The 18582-nt window shown below is 40.8% G+C and overlaps 1 protein-coding gene across 3 annotated transcripts; it reads right to left on the bottom strand.

Annotated features, from left to right (window-relative positions):
- Window positions 1–7333: 7333 nt before the first annotated feature.
- On the bottom strand, window positions 7334–17760 carry GPR141 (G protein-coupled receptor 141). 3 transcript variants are annotated; one of them, XM_042476098.1, is made up of 3 exons: window positions 17710–17760; window positions 10514–10679; window positions 7334–8743 (listed from the first exon to the last, which is right to left on the bottom strand). In XM_042476098.1, exon 3 carries the CDS (start codon window positions 8738–8740, stop codon window positions 7787–7789), a length of 954 nt encoding a protein of 317 aa, XP_042332032.1. In that variant the 5' UTR covers window positions 8741–8743; window positions 10514–10679; window positions 17710–17760; the 3' UTR covers window positions 7334–7786. The 3 variants fall into 3 exon arrangements, with proteins under 3 accessions (XP_042332032.1, XP_042332033.1, XP_042332035.1); XM_042476099.1 differs by lacking the exon at window positions 17710–17760 and adding an exon at window positions 14759–14886; XM_042476101.1 differs by lacking the exon at window positions 10514–10679 and having other exon boundaries at window positions 17710–17752.
- Between the last annotated feature and the right edge of the window lie 822 nt (window positions 17761–18582).

Below are 18582 nucleotides of genomic sequence, written 5' to 3'. Positions count from 1 at the left end.
AGATAGATAGATAGATAGATAGATAGATAGATAGATAGATAGATAGATAGATAGGATAGATGGATGAATGGATGGATGGATTTATTTCATTGTCTGCAAGTGAGAAGATCGAAATCTGGAATCTACTACTAAATAAATAAACAAAATGTCTCTTCGCATCCTCATAGCAGTCTAGGTCACAGGAATCACAATGACCACAACTGCTGATGCAGCTTCAGTTTTGCTTTCTCCCACAGCTGTGTTTTATTAAAGTACTTCAGGTTCTTTTCATCCCATTTTTGTTTGATTCTTTTAAAAAAAAACCAACAACACCCAACCAAAATTGTTACCAGTGTGCACAAGCCAAATTTAACAGGCACAGCTGTTCCTAAAATGTATAAAGTATTTATAACAATATACAGTAACAATAAATCAATACAACCTGAAAAGAAAGAAAAGAAAACAGCAAAAATAATGTAGGTATGTGTCTGCCATGAAGCTATTAACAATGGGCAGCCTGTCAGAAAGAGAAAGAGAGAGGAGATTATTATTATTATTATTATTATTATTATTATTATTATTATGCTTTATTTATATAGTGCTGTAGATTTACACAGCACTGTACATACACTTTCCCCTCCACTTTTCCTACTATTATTGTCTTTTCCAATGATTCATGTCTTCTCATGATGTATCCAAAGTACAACAGCCTCAGTTTTGTCATCTTGGCTTCCAGGGTGGTAATATAAATATCAGGAGGGTGGACCCAGGATATTTTATTGCATGATGCAAATAAAAGATAATACTTTTTTCCATTTAATGTGCAGAAGCTGATGGGCATGCTGTTAAATCTTACACCAACACTGAAGAGCATCTGAGAATAGCAGATTAGCTCAGAGAGTGCAGGATAAGCACACATCTTTGTCCTCCAAGCTACTGCTCCTCACTATACTCTTTCTATGGAGATTATCGCACAAAGCTTTCCTCCCGATGGCCCTGTGGCTTTTTAAACAGCAATGATTCTTATCATATTACCACGTAGTTGTGAACTGATAATAGGTTGCCCATGAATCTCATCGCACTATCCTTCCCTTTACTCATCACCTCTCCAAACTTAATCAGTAAAGTGTAGTCTTGCCTTTGGCAGTAGGGGTGTGTGTGTGTGTGTGCAGTGAAAGCCCTTTAAATCCCATTTTTACTGCCCCTGATGAAATGGTTGCCATGTTAGCACTAAGAAGTCTTGCTTTCAGTGGGAATGGTATCTGTGTGTGTGTGTGTGTCTGTGCAGTGAAAGTCCTTTACATCTCCTTTTTACTGCCCCAGATGAAATAGTTGCCTTGTCAGCACTAAGACGTCTTGCTTTCAATGGGAATGGTGTATGGTTGTGTCCATGCAGTGAAAGCCCTTTTAAATCCTGTTTTACTGCCCCAGATGAGTGGCTACTTTGTCAGCACTAAGTCTTGCTTTCAATGAGAATGGTGTGTGGGGCCTTGCAGGGAAAGCCCTTTAGATCCCCTTTCTTCTGGCCAAGAGGGATTGCTTCTTCAGCAGCAAGAAATCTTGCGCTCATTAGAAATTACCCCAGAATGATTTATGGCGCATACTTCAATAATGGGCTAACTGCGGGACTGACAGCTATTCACTGGATTTTCCCATTCTTTAAAAGCAGTGGCAGAAGCACAGATTGGCTACAGGATAACTACTGCCTAGTCACAACGTAGTGCAATAAGATCCATGGATTACAGTTTCAATCCCGCTTCTATCCCACTGTTGAAGAACCATTTGATAATCTCCTGAAGCAATTGTTTCCTTCTGTTTAATGGAAGGGGCACACACATACTTGAACTCAGAACCTGATGCCTGGATGGATAAGTCTACCTCCAACAAAGATTTAAAAATTTAACATGGAGATTCATTTGGCATCTTTTACCTAATTGTTGTTTGCAAAGGGATCTTGTAGCATATTTGACACTAACTAAAAGAAAGATGTTCTTAGCATGAGCTTTCGTAGGTTTCAGCCAATTTCTTCTGATGCACGTTTGGAGCATCTGAGGAAGTAGACAGAAGTCTATGAAATCACATGCTACCAACTCAGTCGCAAAGGTGTGACAAGATCCCTTTGCATGCTGATTGGTCATGACCAAGCAAATGGGTTTCATTGATCAATCAGGGATTGATGGATGACAGATCCAGACTCCAAAGAGGAGTAAGGGCCTCTGCCTAGAGGAATAGCCCCTTTTACATTTTAACTGAGAACAATACCATCCTGACAAAATGTTGGCCTGTGACTCTAACATCATCTTTTTTTTCTTACTCCTATGTGATTTTTAACACCTTCGCCTGATGAAGAGGCCAGTGAAGCTTCAAAAGCTTGCATAATGTATTTTGTGTGTTTTGGTTGGTCCCATAAAGATATTGCTCTTTTGTGGATTTTGGATGTTATTGTACTTTTCTGTCATTCTCATGATTTCCAACATGCACGTTGTTATTTTAAACTGAAGTTTTCATCATCTCATTTATGATGCAATTTGAGGATTTGAGTAAGTCTTTCCCAGAATGTGGGCTGGACAAAATTCTAGGTCATCAGTGTTGTTCACATGCATTGCTCTCCTATGACTTTTAGAGAAGTTGTTTCTTTCCTTGATCTTGTTCTTGGTTAAGCTGACACGTCTTTCTTCACTGCTTCCTTCCTGAGCTTACAAAATTCTTCCTAGTTCTTTCCTACTTACAAAATCACACTGTTTGGGGATCTCTACTAGTCTAAGGCAGTGGAGGACAGAATTCTTCTTCTTTTTCTTCCCCTTCTTGCCTTTTATTTTTAAATGTTATGGAATGAATTTTATTACAGAAACATTTTGCCCATAAAGATGCACCCAGCACGACTGAAGAGAAAATGATGTTGCCTTGGAGACTATATGGTGACCTTAAGAAAGAACAAAAGTGCTGTATAAACAACAGCCTAGAGAGTAATCAAAATCAAATTATCTGCAGAGCTAAACTTAATGACTTTTCTGTTAGGAGAAACTGCATGAGTGTGCGATTCAAGGATAAGACTGGCTTTTCCTCTGAACTATTTAATCTGGCTGTATTCTCCCAGCTTTATAGAATTACTGAAGACTATTTCAGCATAATGCAGGATAGTTTGGGTCCCTGCCTACAATAAATCATGGGTTAAATTTTCATTGAAAGGCTCCTTTTTAAGGTAACACAATATTTCAGAGATGGTATAACATGGGCATTGAAGAGAAATGTGTCCAAGCGAAAGTTTTCAGGTGAAAGGGTGCATGTTCCTTATTCAAAAAAGCAGCTGCATTTTAGACAACGAGAAGGGTAAAACCTAATCCTGACAACCAAGATAAAAAAAACCTTTGTCCTGTTACAGACTGCCAAAATAAAGCTGCTTGGGGTCTCTTTGGAGGTATGTTATTTAAATGAGGCATGGGGTCCTAAGAGTCTGGAGGTCGCGCCAAAGCCACACTCCATTCCTAAGCACTGGAGTGCAGCTTTGGTGCAGCTTCTGGATTCTTAGGATGCATGCATCATTTAAACAGCATACTTCCAAAGAGACCTGAAGCAGCTTTATTTTGGCAGTCTGTAACAGGCCTTACTTTCTTGAACTATATTTCTAGTTGGGGAAGTTGGGGAAGTGGCTCCATTCCCTGTTGTCTTGCTTGGGGTGGGGTCATAGTTACTGTCATAGCAGCCTTTCTGCAGTAAGAAAATATGCTGAACTAGAGATTAGAAATGGGGTGGGGGGGCTACAACTATCAGAACATTGCTAGAAGATTCTGGAAACTATAGTCCAGTATTTCAAGCTTCTGTGAGGGCCAAATGGGATCTTCTGTATATAGAAACTGGAGACATAATCAAACCTCCGTTAACTTTTTTGTATGTTTTTACATATATCTTTCTAAGTGCTTTTAAAGTATATTTAATTTGTATAAGCTGCCTTCAGTTCCAGGTTTGGGAAGAAGGCAGAAAATAAATAATCACATTTCCTTTGTACTGCCAGTTATTTGCCCTTTTTTTCAGTGTATGTTCTGACTCTGCAGATCCACCTCTTGCTGGCTGGGAAAGATAATGCAGTGGTACCCCGGGATACGAATTACCCAGCTTACGAATTTTTCGGGATACGAAAAAATCCCATAGGGATTTATTGTTTCGGCTTACGAAGGTTTTTTCGGGTTACGAAAAAACCTCGGCGCTATTTTCAATGGAGCCGCGGCGGAGCCGCGGCTTTTTTTCCATTAGCGCCTATGGCAATTCAGGTTACGAAGGTTTTTCGGGTTACGAAATTAGCCGCGGAATGAATTAATTTCGTAACCCGAGGTACCACTGTGGTTGGAAGCTGGTAGCAGAAATCTGTTCATCAGTTTACTGAGAAATATTAGCTATCAAAGGATTGTTGGCCATAAAGCATCATTGTGTTCTGAGTGATGGAGCATTTGGCCATGATGCCTAGAAAGATGATGCAGCTATAAATAATATGTACTTCTCTGGTGGAAAACACATGGCCTCCCAAATGTTGCTAGATTAATATTAGCCACAGCTAGAGTTGTCCATAGTCAGGATGGTAGGGACTGATTATTTGCATCCATTCTGATTTAGTTTGTGGAAAGCAGTTGCCTTGATGAGCTTGAAAGATGATTAAATGCTATGGTATGAATGGGGGAAATGCATCTCTGTTAGTTTTCCTGGACTTATTGGTGACTTTCAGTAGCAATGATGGTGAAATTCCTCCAGGATGCCTGGCTGGTACAGTATTGGCTTGGGAGGCACAGGATGCTAGGGCTCTGTTTTTTTCTGGTAGGAAAGTCAAAGAAGTATATATAGGTTGTAGTTCTGTACAGTAAGGCTCAGCCTCAGCTTTCAACATCTGTCTCTGGAGTACAGAAGTATTTTAATAGTACTTTAAGTATAAAAGAACTGGACACAGCATGCCAGGTGAGGTCAGACCAAGTAGAACAAAGTGGCACTAACATATCCCTCAGTTTGGACACTATACCAAAAGTGCCAGATAGAAGTGGGAAAGCCCCTGAAATGATTATTCAGGCCCACTCAGATACACACACTCTCTCTCACACGCACGCACACATCCACCATCACACACACACACAATTATGCTTTCAAAAGCTTCCATTGGCACAGATGTGGGTGAGACTGTATACTTTTTTGAGGGAGGGTCATCACATTGAGAAGGTGAGAGCTGGCTCCTTCCCTCCCCAGGACTAGAAGAGACAGAGGCCTGTTCAGAGGTAGAAATGTCTTATCTTCGATCAGAGATTAAGAGATTTTAAGTGTTATGGAGTCTGGTGACTCCAACATCAGTGGGATGATGAATTCACTCTGAATCTTTGTGCAGACTTCAGATGGGCTAACCAGAGCACTGGTCATATTTGAGAAGAGGGTTTGTATAGATCTCTTAAAGTATGGATCAAAGTGAGTTCTCTACCTTGTGGATATTGTCACCATTAGTGTTATAGCATGGAGAAGACTAAAGCTGGAGACATTATTCCCCACTCTAACCAAGGAGAAGGGGAGTCATATGGATGTTTGGCCTGCAGCACCTACAACCTATCAATGGAGCCTAGCTGTTCTCATCATCTTGGATGGCTGTCTGGAAGTGGTTTCAGGGTGAATTCACATAAAATGGAAATACTGTGGTAGGACAACCAGAAGATCTGGGTAGAGAGGTGTAGTTCAGTATTCTTTGTCATTATTGTGTAGAATTTCACACTCAGAGGACAAGTGAAACATTTTCTGCCTGATCATGTGAATGAGTGTTACCAGCTGAAGTAACAGTGCTGTCTACTAGAAGCTCAACAAGCAACTGAAAGTGAGCAGGTTACATTTAAGAACTGGTAGAAATTAACAAAATATCAAGAAAACAAAAAGGATGCGAGTTTAGCTAATTTAAATTTGATGAAGTAGTCATGGTTGTGATTTTTTTCCCCCTTTAATTTTTATCAGAGTCTCATCTCTCAGCACTCACACTGTGCCCCTTATGTGAATTCCCGATGAAAACATTGTCTGGAGCTGAGGATCTGAGGAAGGCACCTAAAATGCACCAAGTAGAAGATACTGTTTTACTGATAAGGCAAAGGTCCCTTTCATAATATGCAGCTATGACAGCATGCTTCCATTGTAATTGCCATGACTTCATTTAATGGAATCCTGGGGTTTGTAGTTTGGGGAGGTAATAGAACTCTAAACACCTTGAACTACATATCACAGCATTCCATGGGATGTTGCCATGGTGATTAAAGTGGAATAGACTGCAAAAACAGTGTAGTGTGATAAGGATCTAGGACTCTGGAAGACCAAGGTTTGAATTCCTGTTCACCTGTGGAGACACACCAGGTAACACTGAGCAAGTTACATTTTCCTGGTCTCAGAGGAAGGCAGGCGCAAACATCCTCTGAATAAATCTTGCCAAGAAAACTCTATGCTAGGAATAATAGCACTATCATTAGGTATTGTGAAGGGACCCAAGGAGAGAAGACTAAGCTATGCCCATTGTTTCTACTTGGCCTATCCCAACTGCATCTATGCAGTTGTAGCAGCTGATGCCTCAGAATGCCATATGTCCCAACCATCCCAATTGAGAATCTCAGACTATTCCAATTTTCCAACTGCTTTTAAAATGTCCAAGTTTCTTTACCATTCTCCCTCTTCCCCCCTTTGTTATCAATTGTTGCAAACTGAGTTCTCGGTATAAAGATAGTTTAATTTACTCAGTAGGAGGAAGGTTAGAGGAGGAATCTTGCCCTTCCCAGTAGGCTGAGGAACAAGCAAACTGCTGAAAACCTTTGCTGGCTTGGATGTTCTTCATTAGTAAGAACTTTTGGCATCTTGAACACATTCTGATGTTCCTTAGCCCCATGTCCTGGTTTTCATCAGTGGAATGTTGGTAAGTGTGGAATACGTATCACTTCAGTGTTTAAATGGGATTCTGAGGTTGGAGCACCTACAGTCCTGGAGCCTTTTCACACTACAATTACAGCACTTTCAGTTCATTTCAACTGCCATGGCTCCATCCTATGGAATCCTGGGAGTTGCAGTTTAGGGAGGGGTATATAGAATTCTAATCCAGAAAGCAGTCCCACACCAAACTACAAACCCCAAGAAGCCATAGAATGTAACCATGGAAGCTCAAGTGAAATCAGCACTATAACTGCATAGTGTTAAAGGACTCCCTTAGTAGCTCATTACATTAAGCTCCAATAAATTTATGTCCATAAAGGTGTAAATGTTATCCATACGTCCTTGAGTTTACAATAAATAGGAACACAAGCACACACATAATGTGAAGATCAGAGACTTTGAATGTTTTTGTACAATTGCTATTTCTTTTACTGACCCTTTATTATAGACAGATTTCTTTTCTTGTACATTTCCCCCTTAAATACAGTAGTATGTAAATATGAGGCAGTTGTTGGAATTGCTATGCACCAAGCCAGTCAAATTTGGGAGTTACTGGCCCTCCAGATGTCACTGGAGGGCAAATCATAGGAACCCAACTAGCAGGATTTATTATATAGGATGATGGGATTTTCAGTCTAACATTTTGAGAGATCATAGTTTTCCACCCCAAATCCCAGGGCCGTAGTTAGGCACACGTTGAAGTTCTCTGCTGTTTCTATCAGGGGATAGCTGTATATCCAAATAGATGTGCATGCATAAACAGACACAAAATAATATTTACATTGCCTAGATTTTTGTTCTGAAAAACTTTAAGTCATATACCTTTTCTCTGTCTAGTTGACCTTGTTGGGCTATGACAGATTTTCTTAACACACACAAAGCCTTAACAACAGGACAGTGCAAAGATTTTTTGCCTCAAGATTTTCCTTCCACCGATCACAAAAGAAAACAAATCAAGGCAACTTATTGCTGTTATGCTCAAGCAGACTTCATTGTATAAAGCCAAGTGAGAATACTGTTTCTCATTCACATGCTGAATATAATAAATCCGAAAGAAGTGATGAGGGAGGAAGCAAAAAATGATGACTAAAATAAAAAAAGAGCTTTTCAGTTGGGCCCGAAACTCTTGATGTGGCCATATGGATCCTGACACCTTCTTTACCACCTTTAGAAGCATGAAAACTTGCAAGCCCAAAAGGGCACATGTTATAATAACCATTATGCCAATTAAAGTATAGTTCACAACTTTCACTGCTTCAGCCTTGAACTCCTGGTGAAAAGTAAAACATCTGTTTCCGTCATAGTCCCCCATTTGCCCATACCAAAGAGACATTACCGGCACAATGGTAGCAAAAGCCAAAATCCATACAGCTGTGCTCATAGCAACAGCATGCAAATTTCTGTAGAATTCCACCTTATCCTTCCACTGAAAGAAAATAAGACCCCTGATTAATAACACAATTACATAGAATAGAAAGGTGAGGTACATGTGCAAATGTACCATTATGCTCACAACTTTACAAAAGAATGGCTCAAAGATCCAGTCATCCGTGATATAGTAATACAGGCGAAATGGCACAGTCACAAGAAAGAGACTGTGGATCACCACCAAGTTTATAATTGCTGTTGTGGTCACGGATAATGTATTCATTGTCACTAGCAAAAACGACATTCTGATGGCTCCACACATGCCACCAATAAACACTACTGTGTATGTTGTGATCAAGACAGGATTCCAAATAAAGTGATAAGAAACTAATTCTGGAGCCTGGGATGAGTTTATATTATAAAGAGTTCCATTCTCTTCAGCCATGATTCTAGAATTTCCTTTGGTCATAGCCTAGAAGAAACAAACACATAAACAAAATCAATTCCACTTATATTGCAAAGAAAGCTTTAAAAGTATAAGTCTACATATGTACAGATAGTGTTCTGGAAGATACAAGAAGTGACTAAATATGGTTAACTGTACGTAATTGGATATGAAAACAACTATAACTAAATACTGCTGTGGCTGAAGCAGAAGGAAATTAATGAAAAAATGTTTTTCAATATTGTAGCTGGTTTTAATGTATATTTGGATGCCGAATTAAGAATAAATAACACAAATCTTGTGCCCCCAAAAATGTTCTTTCACAAATTCAGTATTTTTATAAATTCAGTTGTTACTCAGTGCAGACATGGATGCTTCACTGTGATTTTTTTAAATGCTTTTGAATGGGTTTTTGTGTTTCATATGAGTGTATTAATGTGTTTTGAACATCTATTAAAAGACTTTAACCCCTTTCTTAGGAGATTATCACACTGCCCTTTTCCATCCTTTCTTCACGACCTAGGCATCGGCTGAAACCTTTTAAGCATGGATTTTATTGCACGCCTCCATGCCCAGGTCGGAGGCATCCCATACCCAATCTGGATTTCTCCAGGAAAATCCCATTCTTTCAAAAAGTGTGGGAGAAGTCCAGATCAGGTACGGGATGCCATGGTTGAGTATGGGATGCCTCCAACCTGGGCATGGAGGCACGTGATAAAATCTGTGCTTAAAAGGTTTCATCCTGCACTTAGGTCATGAGGGAAGGATGGAGAAGGGCAGTGTGATAATCTCCTTACTCTTTGCAGCATAATTCTTTGCAGGACCATGTTATTCAGTAACATTTTACAATATAGAAACATCAAAGCAAGATGAGAAAAACTGTATCTGATGGACCAAATCTGAATCATTTTTGGATTTAAAACACCAAATCCTTATAAAACCAGCGTACATTTTAAAATAAGTTTTTATCACCCTCAACTTTGCAGACCAGTGTTATATTCAACCTAGACTGCCACATTATTTTCATCTTGATGCCCTCCAGGTATTAACATTTGGCTGAAGTGTGAATGAGCCAAAGGGTCCCAAGTTGCTTTCAACTTTTCTTTTTCAGACTGTGATCAGTTTGTGATATAAAGCATGCACATTTTACAGGCTCAAACATTAAAGCTATCCGAATTCTAGATTTGTACAGTATGGGCACACATAACTTTCTTTTCTAGGTATAATCACATTTCTGTATTATATTAATGGTAGTCTAATTGCTGTTCAGGGCAGCCTCACTTATGCTATCTTTACAGAACTTCAGCCTTAGAGATATGATGGTAAACATGTCATTGCTAATCAGATCAGGTTTTTCTTTTTCTTTTTAAAATAACAGGTATGGAAGAAAGTGATTTTCCTCAGGACTAGTCAACAGGAATCTGGAGATGAGGGCTAGAAACTAGAAGGGGAATCATTTCAGAAATTAATACTGGCAATGAAGGTATCACTCAAAATGTCACTCGCACACAAGATGTGCAGCTAGTCTTAACCATGCTAACTTGATGGTATATTTCAGTGTGTTAAAAGGCATTTAGTTATTGTTATGTTTATTTTATTATGTGTTATTATTTATTTGATTAAGTGTGCATAGGATTGCAGTTTTGGAAATTGCAAACACTAGATTAGGTTAAAAAAATGAAGTGAGAAGTGAGAAGAGATGCTATTGCTTTGGCTTATTTTTAGTAACTGGATTCAAAAGGTCTGGGAAAATTTTTTAGTCCTGTTCTCATCTTTTTTTTTTTTACACTCTTTTACCTGTTCATCTTTTATGATGGGTAATCATAGCTTCAGAATATTTTCCATTCTGAGCCTTCCACAGCTCGCATGCTGTTTGCAATCTTATTCTTTTGGGTCTAGCATGACCTGTTTTTTAAACAAAGAGTGCTGGAAAATGCAGTTTCCTTCTGTTTAGAGGTTCCACCTGCAGTTATAAGAAGAAATATGAGATTTTAGAGCTGAAGTCATAGCTAGATGCCAGAGGGAAAGAAAAAAAAATTACTTTGTAAGGATTAGTCATGCAAGCATTTGCTTTCACCAGAAAATCAGGAAAATTATAAGCAAGACCAATATTTTGGTACACCACACTATACGTAGGGTTAATTTGTTTTGCAGTTCTTCCACTCCAGTTTATGAACAGGGACTGACCACACTGACCAACTTTTCCCCATGCCATTGTGTCTTACTAGACTGGCATTTCCAATCTTCGAAATGACCCTTCCTGGATCACCAGCCACATTTGCTCTCAGTGACTGTAAGCTCTAGAGAACCATTTTCATCACCGATTGATGTATGCTTGTTTAATAGCTTTGTCATATTTGTTTAATATCTTTGTCATATTTGTCTAATAACTTTGTCATACTTGTCTAATAACTTTCTCATTACACAAAGGAATTAAATATGTCATAATATGGAGAAGTAGTGACTCTCTTTCATAGCTTCCTGATCCTTTCTTTTTTAGCTGGGTACCTTCTTCACTGTTATACCTTTCATTATGAGCTTTTTGCTATCATCAATCTAAGAAAGTTTCTTTCTAGGCCAAGGCAACTCGTGGGTCAGTGTAAGAGGGGTGCCCCAAAGAAGAGATATAAGGACTCCCTGAAACAACATCTCAGGCTTGGCCAAACTGATCACCAACAATGATCCACCCTGGCCTCACATCGGGAGGCATGGAGACGCATTGTCCACGATGCTGCAGCCTTTTTCGAAAGCTCATGGCGAACGAGTCTCAAAGAGAAACGACAACGCAGAAAGAACCACAACTCGGAAACATCACCCAAGGAGACCTTCCGCTGTGCTTTCTGCAACCTAACCTGTTTGTCCCAGATTGGCCTTTTTAGTCACCAATGCACTTGTACAAAGCGCGAGATGAGTCCTTCCTGAATCTTCGTTTGCGAAGCAAAGCCAGAGGAGGATCTTTTTCACTGTTATACCTTTCATTATGAGCTTTTTGCTATCATCAATCTAAGAAAGTTTCTTTCTAGGCCAAGGCAACTTGTGTTTTCTACTTGGCTTTGATGGTATGTGTAGGGGAGGACACACATTGTTACTATCCACTTTCACAGCAATCACACTGAAATGCCCATTGTTCAGTGGTTCTCTTAACAAGAAACTGCAAGATGTGCCACACATCTCTTGTAAAACCAATACTTTAGAAAAATGCTTCAAAGTCTGGTTTTTAAAAAGGGTGTGAGATGGTGTGGGGAAATATTCTTCTCTTAAGTTTCATTGCAGAATTTCACGCCCACAAACAATATCTTTAAATTATACTTTGATATAATTACTTCAATGTGGTTTTCATCTGCGAAAATCATGTAGCTGGCCATATCACACTCTTTCATATGCTCCTGTCCTTTTGAGATCTCCCAGGGCCCCTCTGGACTTCATCAAAATCTTCACAGAAGCTGGGAAGAAGGACTGTATTTTGCCAGCAACAATATTGTTGTGAACTAATATTGCTATAATGCCAACTATTTGAGAGTGGTTTAGATTTGAATAGACAATTAAGACCCATAAACCTTACTAAAGATTTGCTCCTAAGGGAGATTAAAGCTGCTAAGAATAGCCTTGTTAGCTCTGAGATAAAATATTTTTCACTGATGCTAGGGAAATAACTCCAGGAAAGTCTTGAGCTGGTGGTCTTATGGTGTTTGGGGAGACATAGTGATCCTCTTTTGTTCTGCAATCTAAGTTCTCTCCAACCACAATCCACTACATTAGCTGTTCCCAGATCAGTAATCTGTTTATCTAATTAATGACTGCCAATTTATCCTAAGAAATTGTGTGTTATGCTTTATATGCTTACAGTTGGTGGATAAAATTAATCTGATTCATTCAATGCAATAAATTCTTAGTTCTTCACTAGACAATGTTTTTTTATGAAGCATCTTGTACAACAATTGCTGTCATTGATTTCTTTTTATCTGATGATGCTATAATTATCCAGGAAAGCGTAAATAAGAACAAAAATTGTTTGTTTCTAAGGATATTGCTGGAATCCTCAAAAGGAATGAAGCAAGTCTTACTTTGAATGCTCTTCTTTGACTCTAATGCATTTCCCATATTATGTAAAATGCTCTTCAAGACAAAAAGCTCTAATCCTACTGTACACTCACCTCCAGCACCAAAATCTATGAAACACAGTGGGAGCTGCTTTTGAGTAAATGTACATTCAGCTCCACTGCTAATTAACACTTAGATGGCATTCAGTTCAATGGAACTTCCCATACTGATTTCAGTAGGATTAAGAGGAATTAACTTAGTATGGATCCAGTCCATTGCCTTTAACAGGCTGGTGGCTACTTGCCAGCTATGCGACACAGGCTGGCACACATGGGTAGTATTTTACAGGTTTAAATATTGCAAGCAAAGTGCTTACAACTATATGGTCAGATACCAGACAATAAAGAACTCTGAATGTGAACCACCCCACCCACCCACCCACCCATCCACCCAGATCATGCTCCCAGATCTCTTGTGCCTCCTACCTGCCTTCCTTTTTTGCGGAGTTTTCTTCAGCCATTAGGTACTCCTGCCAAAGAGGGCCAGATGCAAAAGAGGATAAAGACTGCTGAAATTCCTTATTCTCTGCCTATTCTCTGTCCAAGATCCCTAAAACCTGTTGCTATTTGCTTACTGCAGTCACAATCAAGACAACTTTGGGACATTGTCTTCAGAAATCTCCTTCATAGATTAATTGACAGAATGACAATGAAGATGGTTGCAAACTTCTCAAAGGCAAGAGTATAGCACAAAGTATTCTGCTGCCTGAGTCAGAAAGGAAATGCATTGCTTTCTCATTGCCACTTCTACGTGTACAGCTATCCCAGGGTGCTCCCTCTTCTCTCCCCATTCTTCCCTCAGTCTGTTCACTTCAACCCAAATGTCTTGTCCAAAATCAAGGCACTGTGGACAGGGTGGGCACGGAGACATGCTGGGTGGCAAGCTTGTGCTATGACAACACAGAGACTAGCCACAGCCCCTCTGCTCATGATGCCTTATTCTATGGAAAGACATCTGAGAACAAGCAGCTGAAGCTTAATGGGTTCTAGAGAGCTTTGACTACTACATTGCTGCAGAACTAAAATGGCTGGCAGGCAGGCAGGCTGGCTGGCCACTGTCCTCCTAAGGCACTTAAAGCAAATAAGATAGGCAAAGACTTCAGTGAACTGAAAATGTGAAAAGGTATGTGGTCAAAACATTTATTTATTTTTAAGACAGGAGTGGCAAATATTTGTTGTGCCCAATACAAATGGGCTAAATTTAATATGTTGGTTTTTTTTTTATTGTTCAGACAGCTATTTCACTTTTTAAAAAATAGGTGGAGCCCCATCACACTCTCCTTGTTTTGGAAAAATGCTGAACCAGGTGCCTGCAGATTTTTCACCTTACACAGATGACTCCACAGAGTAGTGTGCATTTTGCAAACTGACCACGCGAACTGCCATTATGTTATGTTGTAGTTGTGGTTTCCCCTTTTGCAAGGAGAGTATTTGCAAACAGCTACAGTATGCTGATCAGCAATTTGAAGTATACCCACGGAGACTGTGAAGTGATGTTAGTAAGCTAGCATTGTTGGGTTGGATACTGACAAAGGGGCTGTAGAGTTCATCCAAAAGGTCTGGCGTCAGGGTGGAGTGGGGGTATGGTGACTGCACGCTGCATGCCCCAACTCCATGCCCAAAGTGGGCAGATGGGGGGGCGGCATCATGACGTTTCTTCAATGGAGCGTTTAGACATGCTGTGCCGAAGAAAATGGGAAGAGCTGTACGGTGGCGGCAGCAAGGGTGCCCTTTTTCTGGGCCAAAAAGAAGCAGCACTTTTGCTTTGGGCTGGAAAAATGCTGGATAGGGGCTGCAGTGTGTGGTTGTCACAGCCACCATCCAGCATTCAAAGGCGTGGCAGCAGGCCACTCCTTCGGGGTGGTCTGTTTTGCCCCTTTGTCAGAAGAGACCCACAGGAATCAATGCGATGCTTATCCCATGGCTTAATAAATTGATTTACCTCTGTGCAGTTTAAAGCTTAATCTGAGTGGCATCCTGATGTTATCAGAAAGTTTGTGCTGCTGAAATCACCACCTAAATACAGCCCAGGTCCATCTCCACTTCCAGTGGCCATTTTCTTAAGCCAGAAAACTTGTGGATCTGAAAAAAGTCACAAAGCTGTGTTTGGGTAAAGATTTCTGCAGCAAAAATCTTCTGATAACATCAGGATGCCACCCAAATTAAGCTCCATAAAAACAATAAAGAAGCTTGTGGATCCTTGAATAACTTTATGCCATGATAACATATGATAACGTCATAACACTGGTTAGTCTCTAAACTGCCACAAGTCTTTTTATTGGTTTGCAAGGAGAGTTTTTTGTTCTTTTTATTGTAACATGACTACCCACCCAACCTCTTTGAAATTATTATAGTGGGACTTAAGATAGTCATGCCTTACCTAATCCCCCTTGATCTCATTAATATACTGTAAGTACAATTACCTCTAGGATCTACTGGATATCTATTTTAATATTCAATTTCCAAATCCTTTACAGAGAGTATTTTGCAGTGCAAAGCCATCTTATCCATTTCAGGAATGACAAACTACACCATTAATATAGTATGAGGGCTGACAAAAAGCCTACTATCACTACAGGTTTTCTTTCTGTTTCACTCAATTAGTACATGTTGTATATATGTATCATATCTTTTGCAGACTAAATCATTCATTCATAAAATGATGACACTTTAGCCTTTCTAGGATTTGCCTTAACACAGGATGGATAAATTCCATGGGGGACTGGGCAGGCAGGAGAACAGCAAACAACCCCTCATCCATTGGGTTGCCATTTGTCTCAGAAAACCTGGAAAATCCTGGATTGAAGGGACTAAAAATGTCCCAGCCAACTGGACCAGTTGAAGCAGTAAATCTTGGATTGCTCAGTTGTTGCAGGCCAATGGGTAGGTTAAAATATGACCATGACAATGAAGCAGGAAACCATGCAAGAAGATGGGCATTGGCAGGAATCTCATTCTGCCCTGCAGGATCTTGTTGCTACTGCACAGGCAAAGCATTGCTATCTTGGGGGCAAAACAGATTGCCTCAGATGCTGCTGCCGAATAACCACAGGAGACCGTGCTGGAGGAAAGGCCACAACTTTATTAAGCAAACCATTGGTAGGGTTGGCACAAAGCATGAGGTCAGGATCTGCGAAATCAAACAACCCCACGTTTGTCTGATTAACCACAACCTGGCACCCACCAGGTATTGGGATGACCTAGGGGCTAAGGCACACCGTATGACCGCATCTCTGCCATGCGTTCACATATTCGCTAAGCCCCTAGTCACCGGGAGGCGCTCTCGCATTATGGCCCCCGCAATGGCCATACGCCTGCCCTATTCGCCCCCGGGTCCCGACTGACTCCCAAACCAGAGCTCCGTAGCCCTGGTACCACACCGTGCAGATCCTGGCCTATGCTGCCGCCCCAAAGTTGTGACAAAAAACCCAAACCCAAGCGGTGGGTGGGTGGGAGAAGGCTCAGCTCCTCCTCCCTTCCTGCTTGGCTCCTAACCATCCGGAGCCAAGCGCCGACTGAGGGCCGGGGCTGGCAGCACGGCCTATATAGGCCTAAGCCCCGCCCTCAGTACCACCTGACCAGGAGACTCCTCCTCCAGGCCCACAGAACCAATCATCTGCCCTGGAGGACCGGAACTCCCAGTCACCGAGCCCAGCTCCCAGAGCGTCGCGGGGCGGAAGGGCCTCCCCTTCACCCCGCACACCAATAGGGAGCTGGGGCAAGCCCCAGAGCACTCTGGGGCTTGTAGCCGTTCGCTGCGTCTAGCGGCAAAGCGGTCAGCCCGCCGAGTCGGGCAACCGCTTTCTGCCCCTGAACTAGGGCTGCGGTAGGGCAGTGTTCACACGCTCCCAAACCCTACCACATGCCTCGGGTGGCATCTTGGCATGCGCTCGTTTCATACAACACCTGGCCAAATCCAATGATGTCTGGCACGCGCAATGGCCAAATGGTGCAGCACACAAGGAGTGCCATAATGCTGCACTACAGCAGTTGTGGTGCCCATTCTGTGGTGCAAAAAGAAGCTTCTTTAGGGTCTTCTTTTTGAGGCATGCACAGCCCACGGCTTGTGGTTGCCACGGCCTACTTCTGGGGCAGAAAGGGGCAGCGTCTCGCCACCCCTTTCTGCCAGTCTGTCCAGCCCCTTAGTCCATGGTGGATGAAGAAACATTTAAACCAGTGATTTATCAGCTTATAGTTCTACTTATTTAGCTGCCCCTGCTGCTACTAGATTTATTCAAACCTTGGAAATGCTACAACTCCTTGAATTTACCAGTCAACATGACCTATGTTGGCTGGAGAATTGTGGGAGTTGGGATCCACAAAGGACCATTTCTAAGCTATGTGTCTACTAATGCTACAAATTTATCAAATGGTTTAAGACATTTAACTATACATAAAGTGCAAACTGGCAGCCTAAACTTTTAATTACAGTCATGGTTTCATAGACATGTTGCAGCTCTTAAGCTAGAAAGAAAACAATGAGCTCTTTGAGTTAATCAAATAAAAATACCCATAGATATTTTTTTTTTGCAAGTGGACATTTGGCTTTTGAATATAAATGGTGAATGATAATTTCAAAGATGAATGAGAGGTGATACAATAAAATTCATCTTAACTCTTTTGTTCTGTTCCCGTGGGTATGGGGACAGTAACTCAAATGCCTTCTGGAATTTGAAGAAAAAGTCTTCAGCTTGTTTAATTCAGTGTTGGTTGCTACTTATTCCAGTTCTTTTTTTATACTCCCAAAGCTATTTGTTTTCTTTTTTGAAAGCAAGACTGTACTATTCTTCCACATGCCATTTCATAACCAAACAAACATTTAAATAGGTTTTAAAAATATATTTGACAACACAAACCATAGTACTAGTGCTGAACATATATTAGCATTCTTACCTCATGTTCATAATTCTGAAAAACCAAGATATGTCAGGAAGAGAGAAAACTAAATCCTGCAACGGAGTGCTCAAGAACTGTGAACAATTGCTGCTGTTGTTCCTGAAATATCATAGGAACCACAAAACCACAAAGGGCTCACATCCTTAGTGTAACTCTGGCCTCACAGCCTGCTAATAAAAATGGCCTGTTTGGTGAATGTCCTGTGTGTTTGACTTTTAGCAAACTTAAAACAGTAAAAATCGTTCCTATCATGCTGGCGTATTTTTTTTTAAAAGTGCAGACCACAAAATCAGCTCTATAGTTAAGCCAAGTGAGTGAGCTCCATCTTCACTTTGGATGTCACAAAAGGAAAGTAAATCCTACTACGCAGACTGCTTCCTAGATTTCAGTTTTCCTTTGTCTTCTCCCAGAATTGTTTCCATCCAGAGATTAATTTACAAAGCACATCAGTTTTAAGCTATCCAATGTTGGAGACTAGCAGTTTGTTTTCATAGAATCATAGGGTTGGAAGAGACCACAAGGGCCATCCAATCCAACCCCCTGCCATGCAGGAACTCAGAATCAAAGCACCCCTGACAGATGACCAACCAGCCTCTCTTTTTGTTTTCTTCCATTGTACTAGGGATCAGTACCCAGTACCATATCTATGCCGATTGATTGCAGTTTCCTCCTCCTCCTTCTCTTCTTTTTTCTGGAAACTCTCCAGGGAGTAGCAGCTGATGGCTCGTAGACTGGCACCAGTCCATGGTCCACCATTTTGATAAGCAATGAATTGTATTACACAGCCCCTCCATGGTTGCTGCTTGCATGCCTGACCATAATGATTTGAAATACTTAAAAATATTCACTTTGGAGAACATCAACATTACT

Source organism: Sceloporus undulatus, chromosome 6, assembly GCF_019175285.1.
Source record: "Sceloporus undulatus isolate JIND9_A2432 ecotype Alabama chromosome 6, SceUnd_v1.1, whole genome shotgun sequence".
Lineage (NCBI taxonomy): Eukaryota > Metazoa > Chordata > Lepidosauria > Squamata > Phrynosomatidae > Sceloporus > Sceloporus undulatus.
The sequence above is the reverse complement of the archived record's forward strand: the minus strand, read 5'-3'. Positions and strand labels throughout refer to the sequence as shown.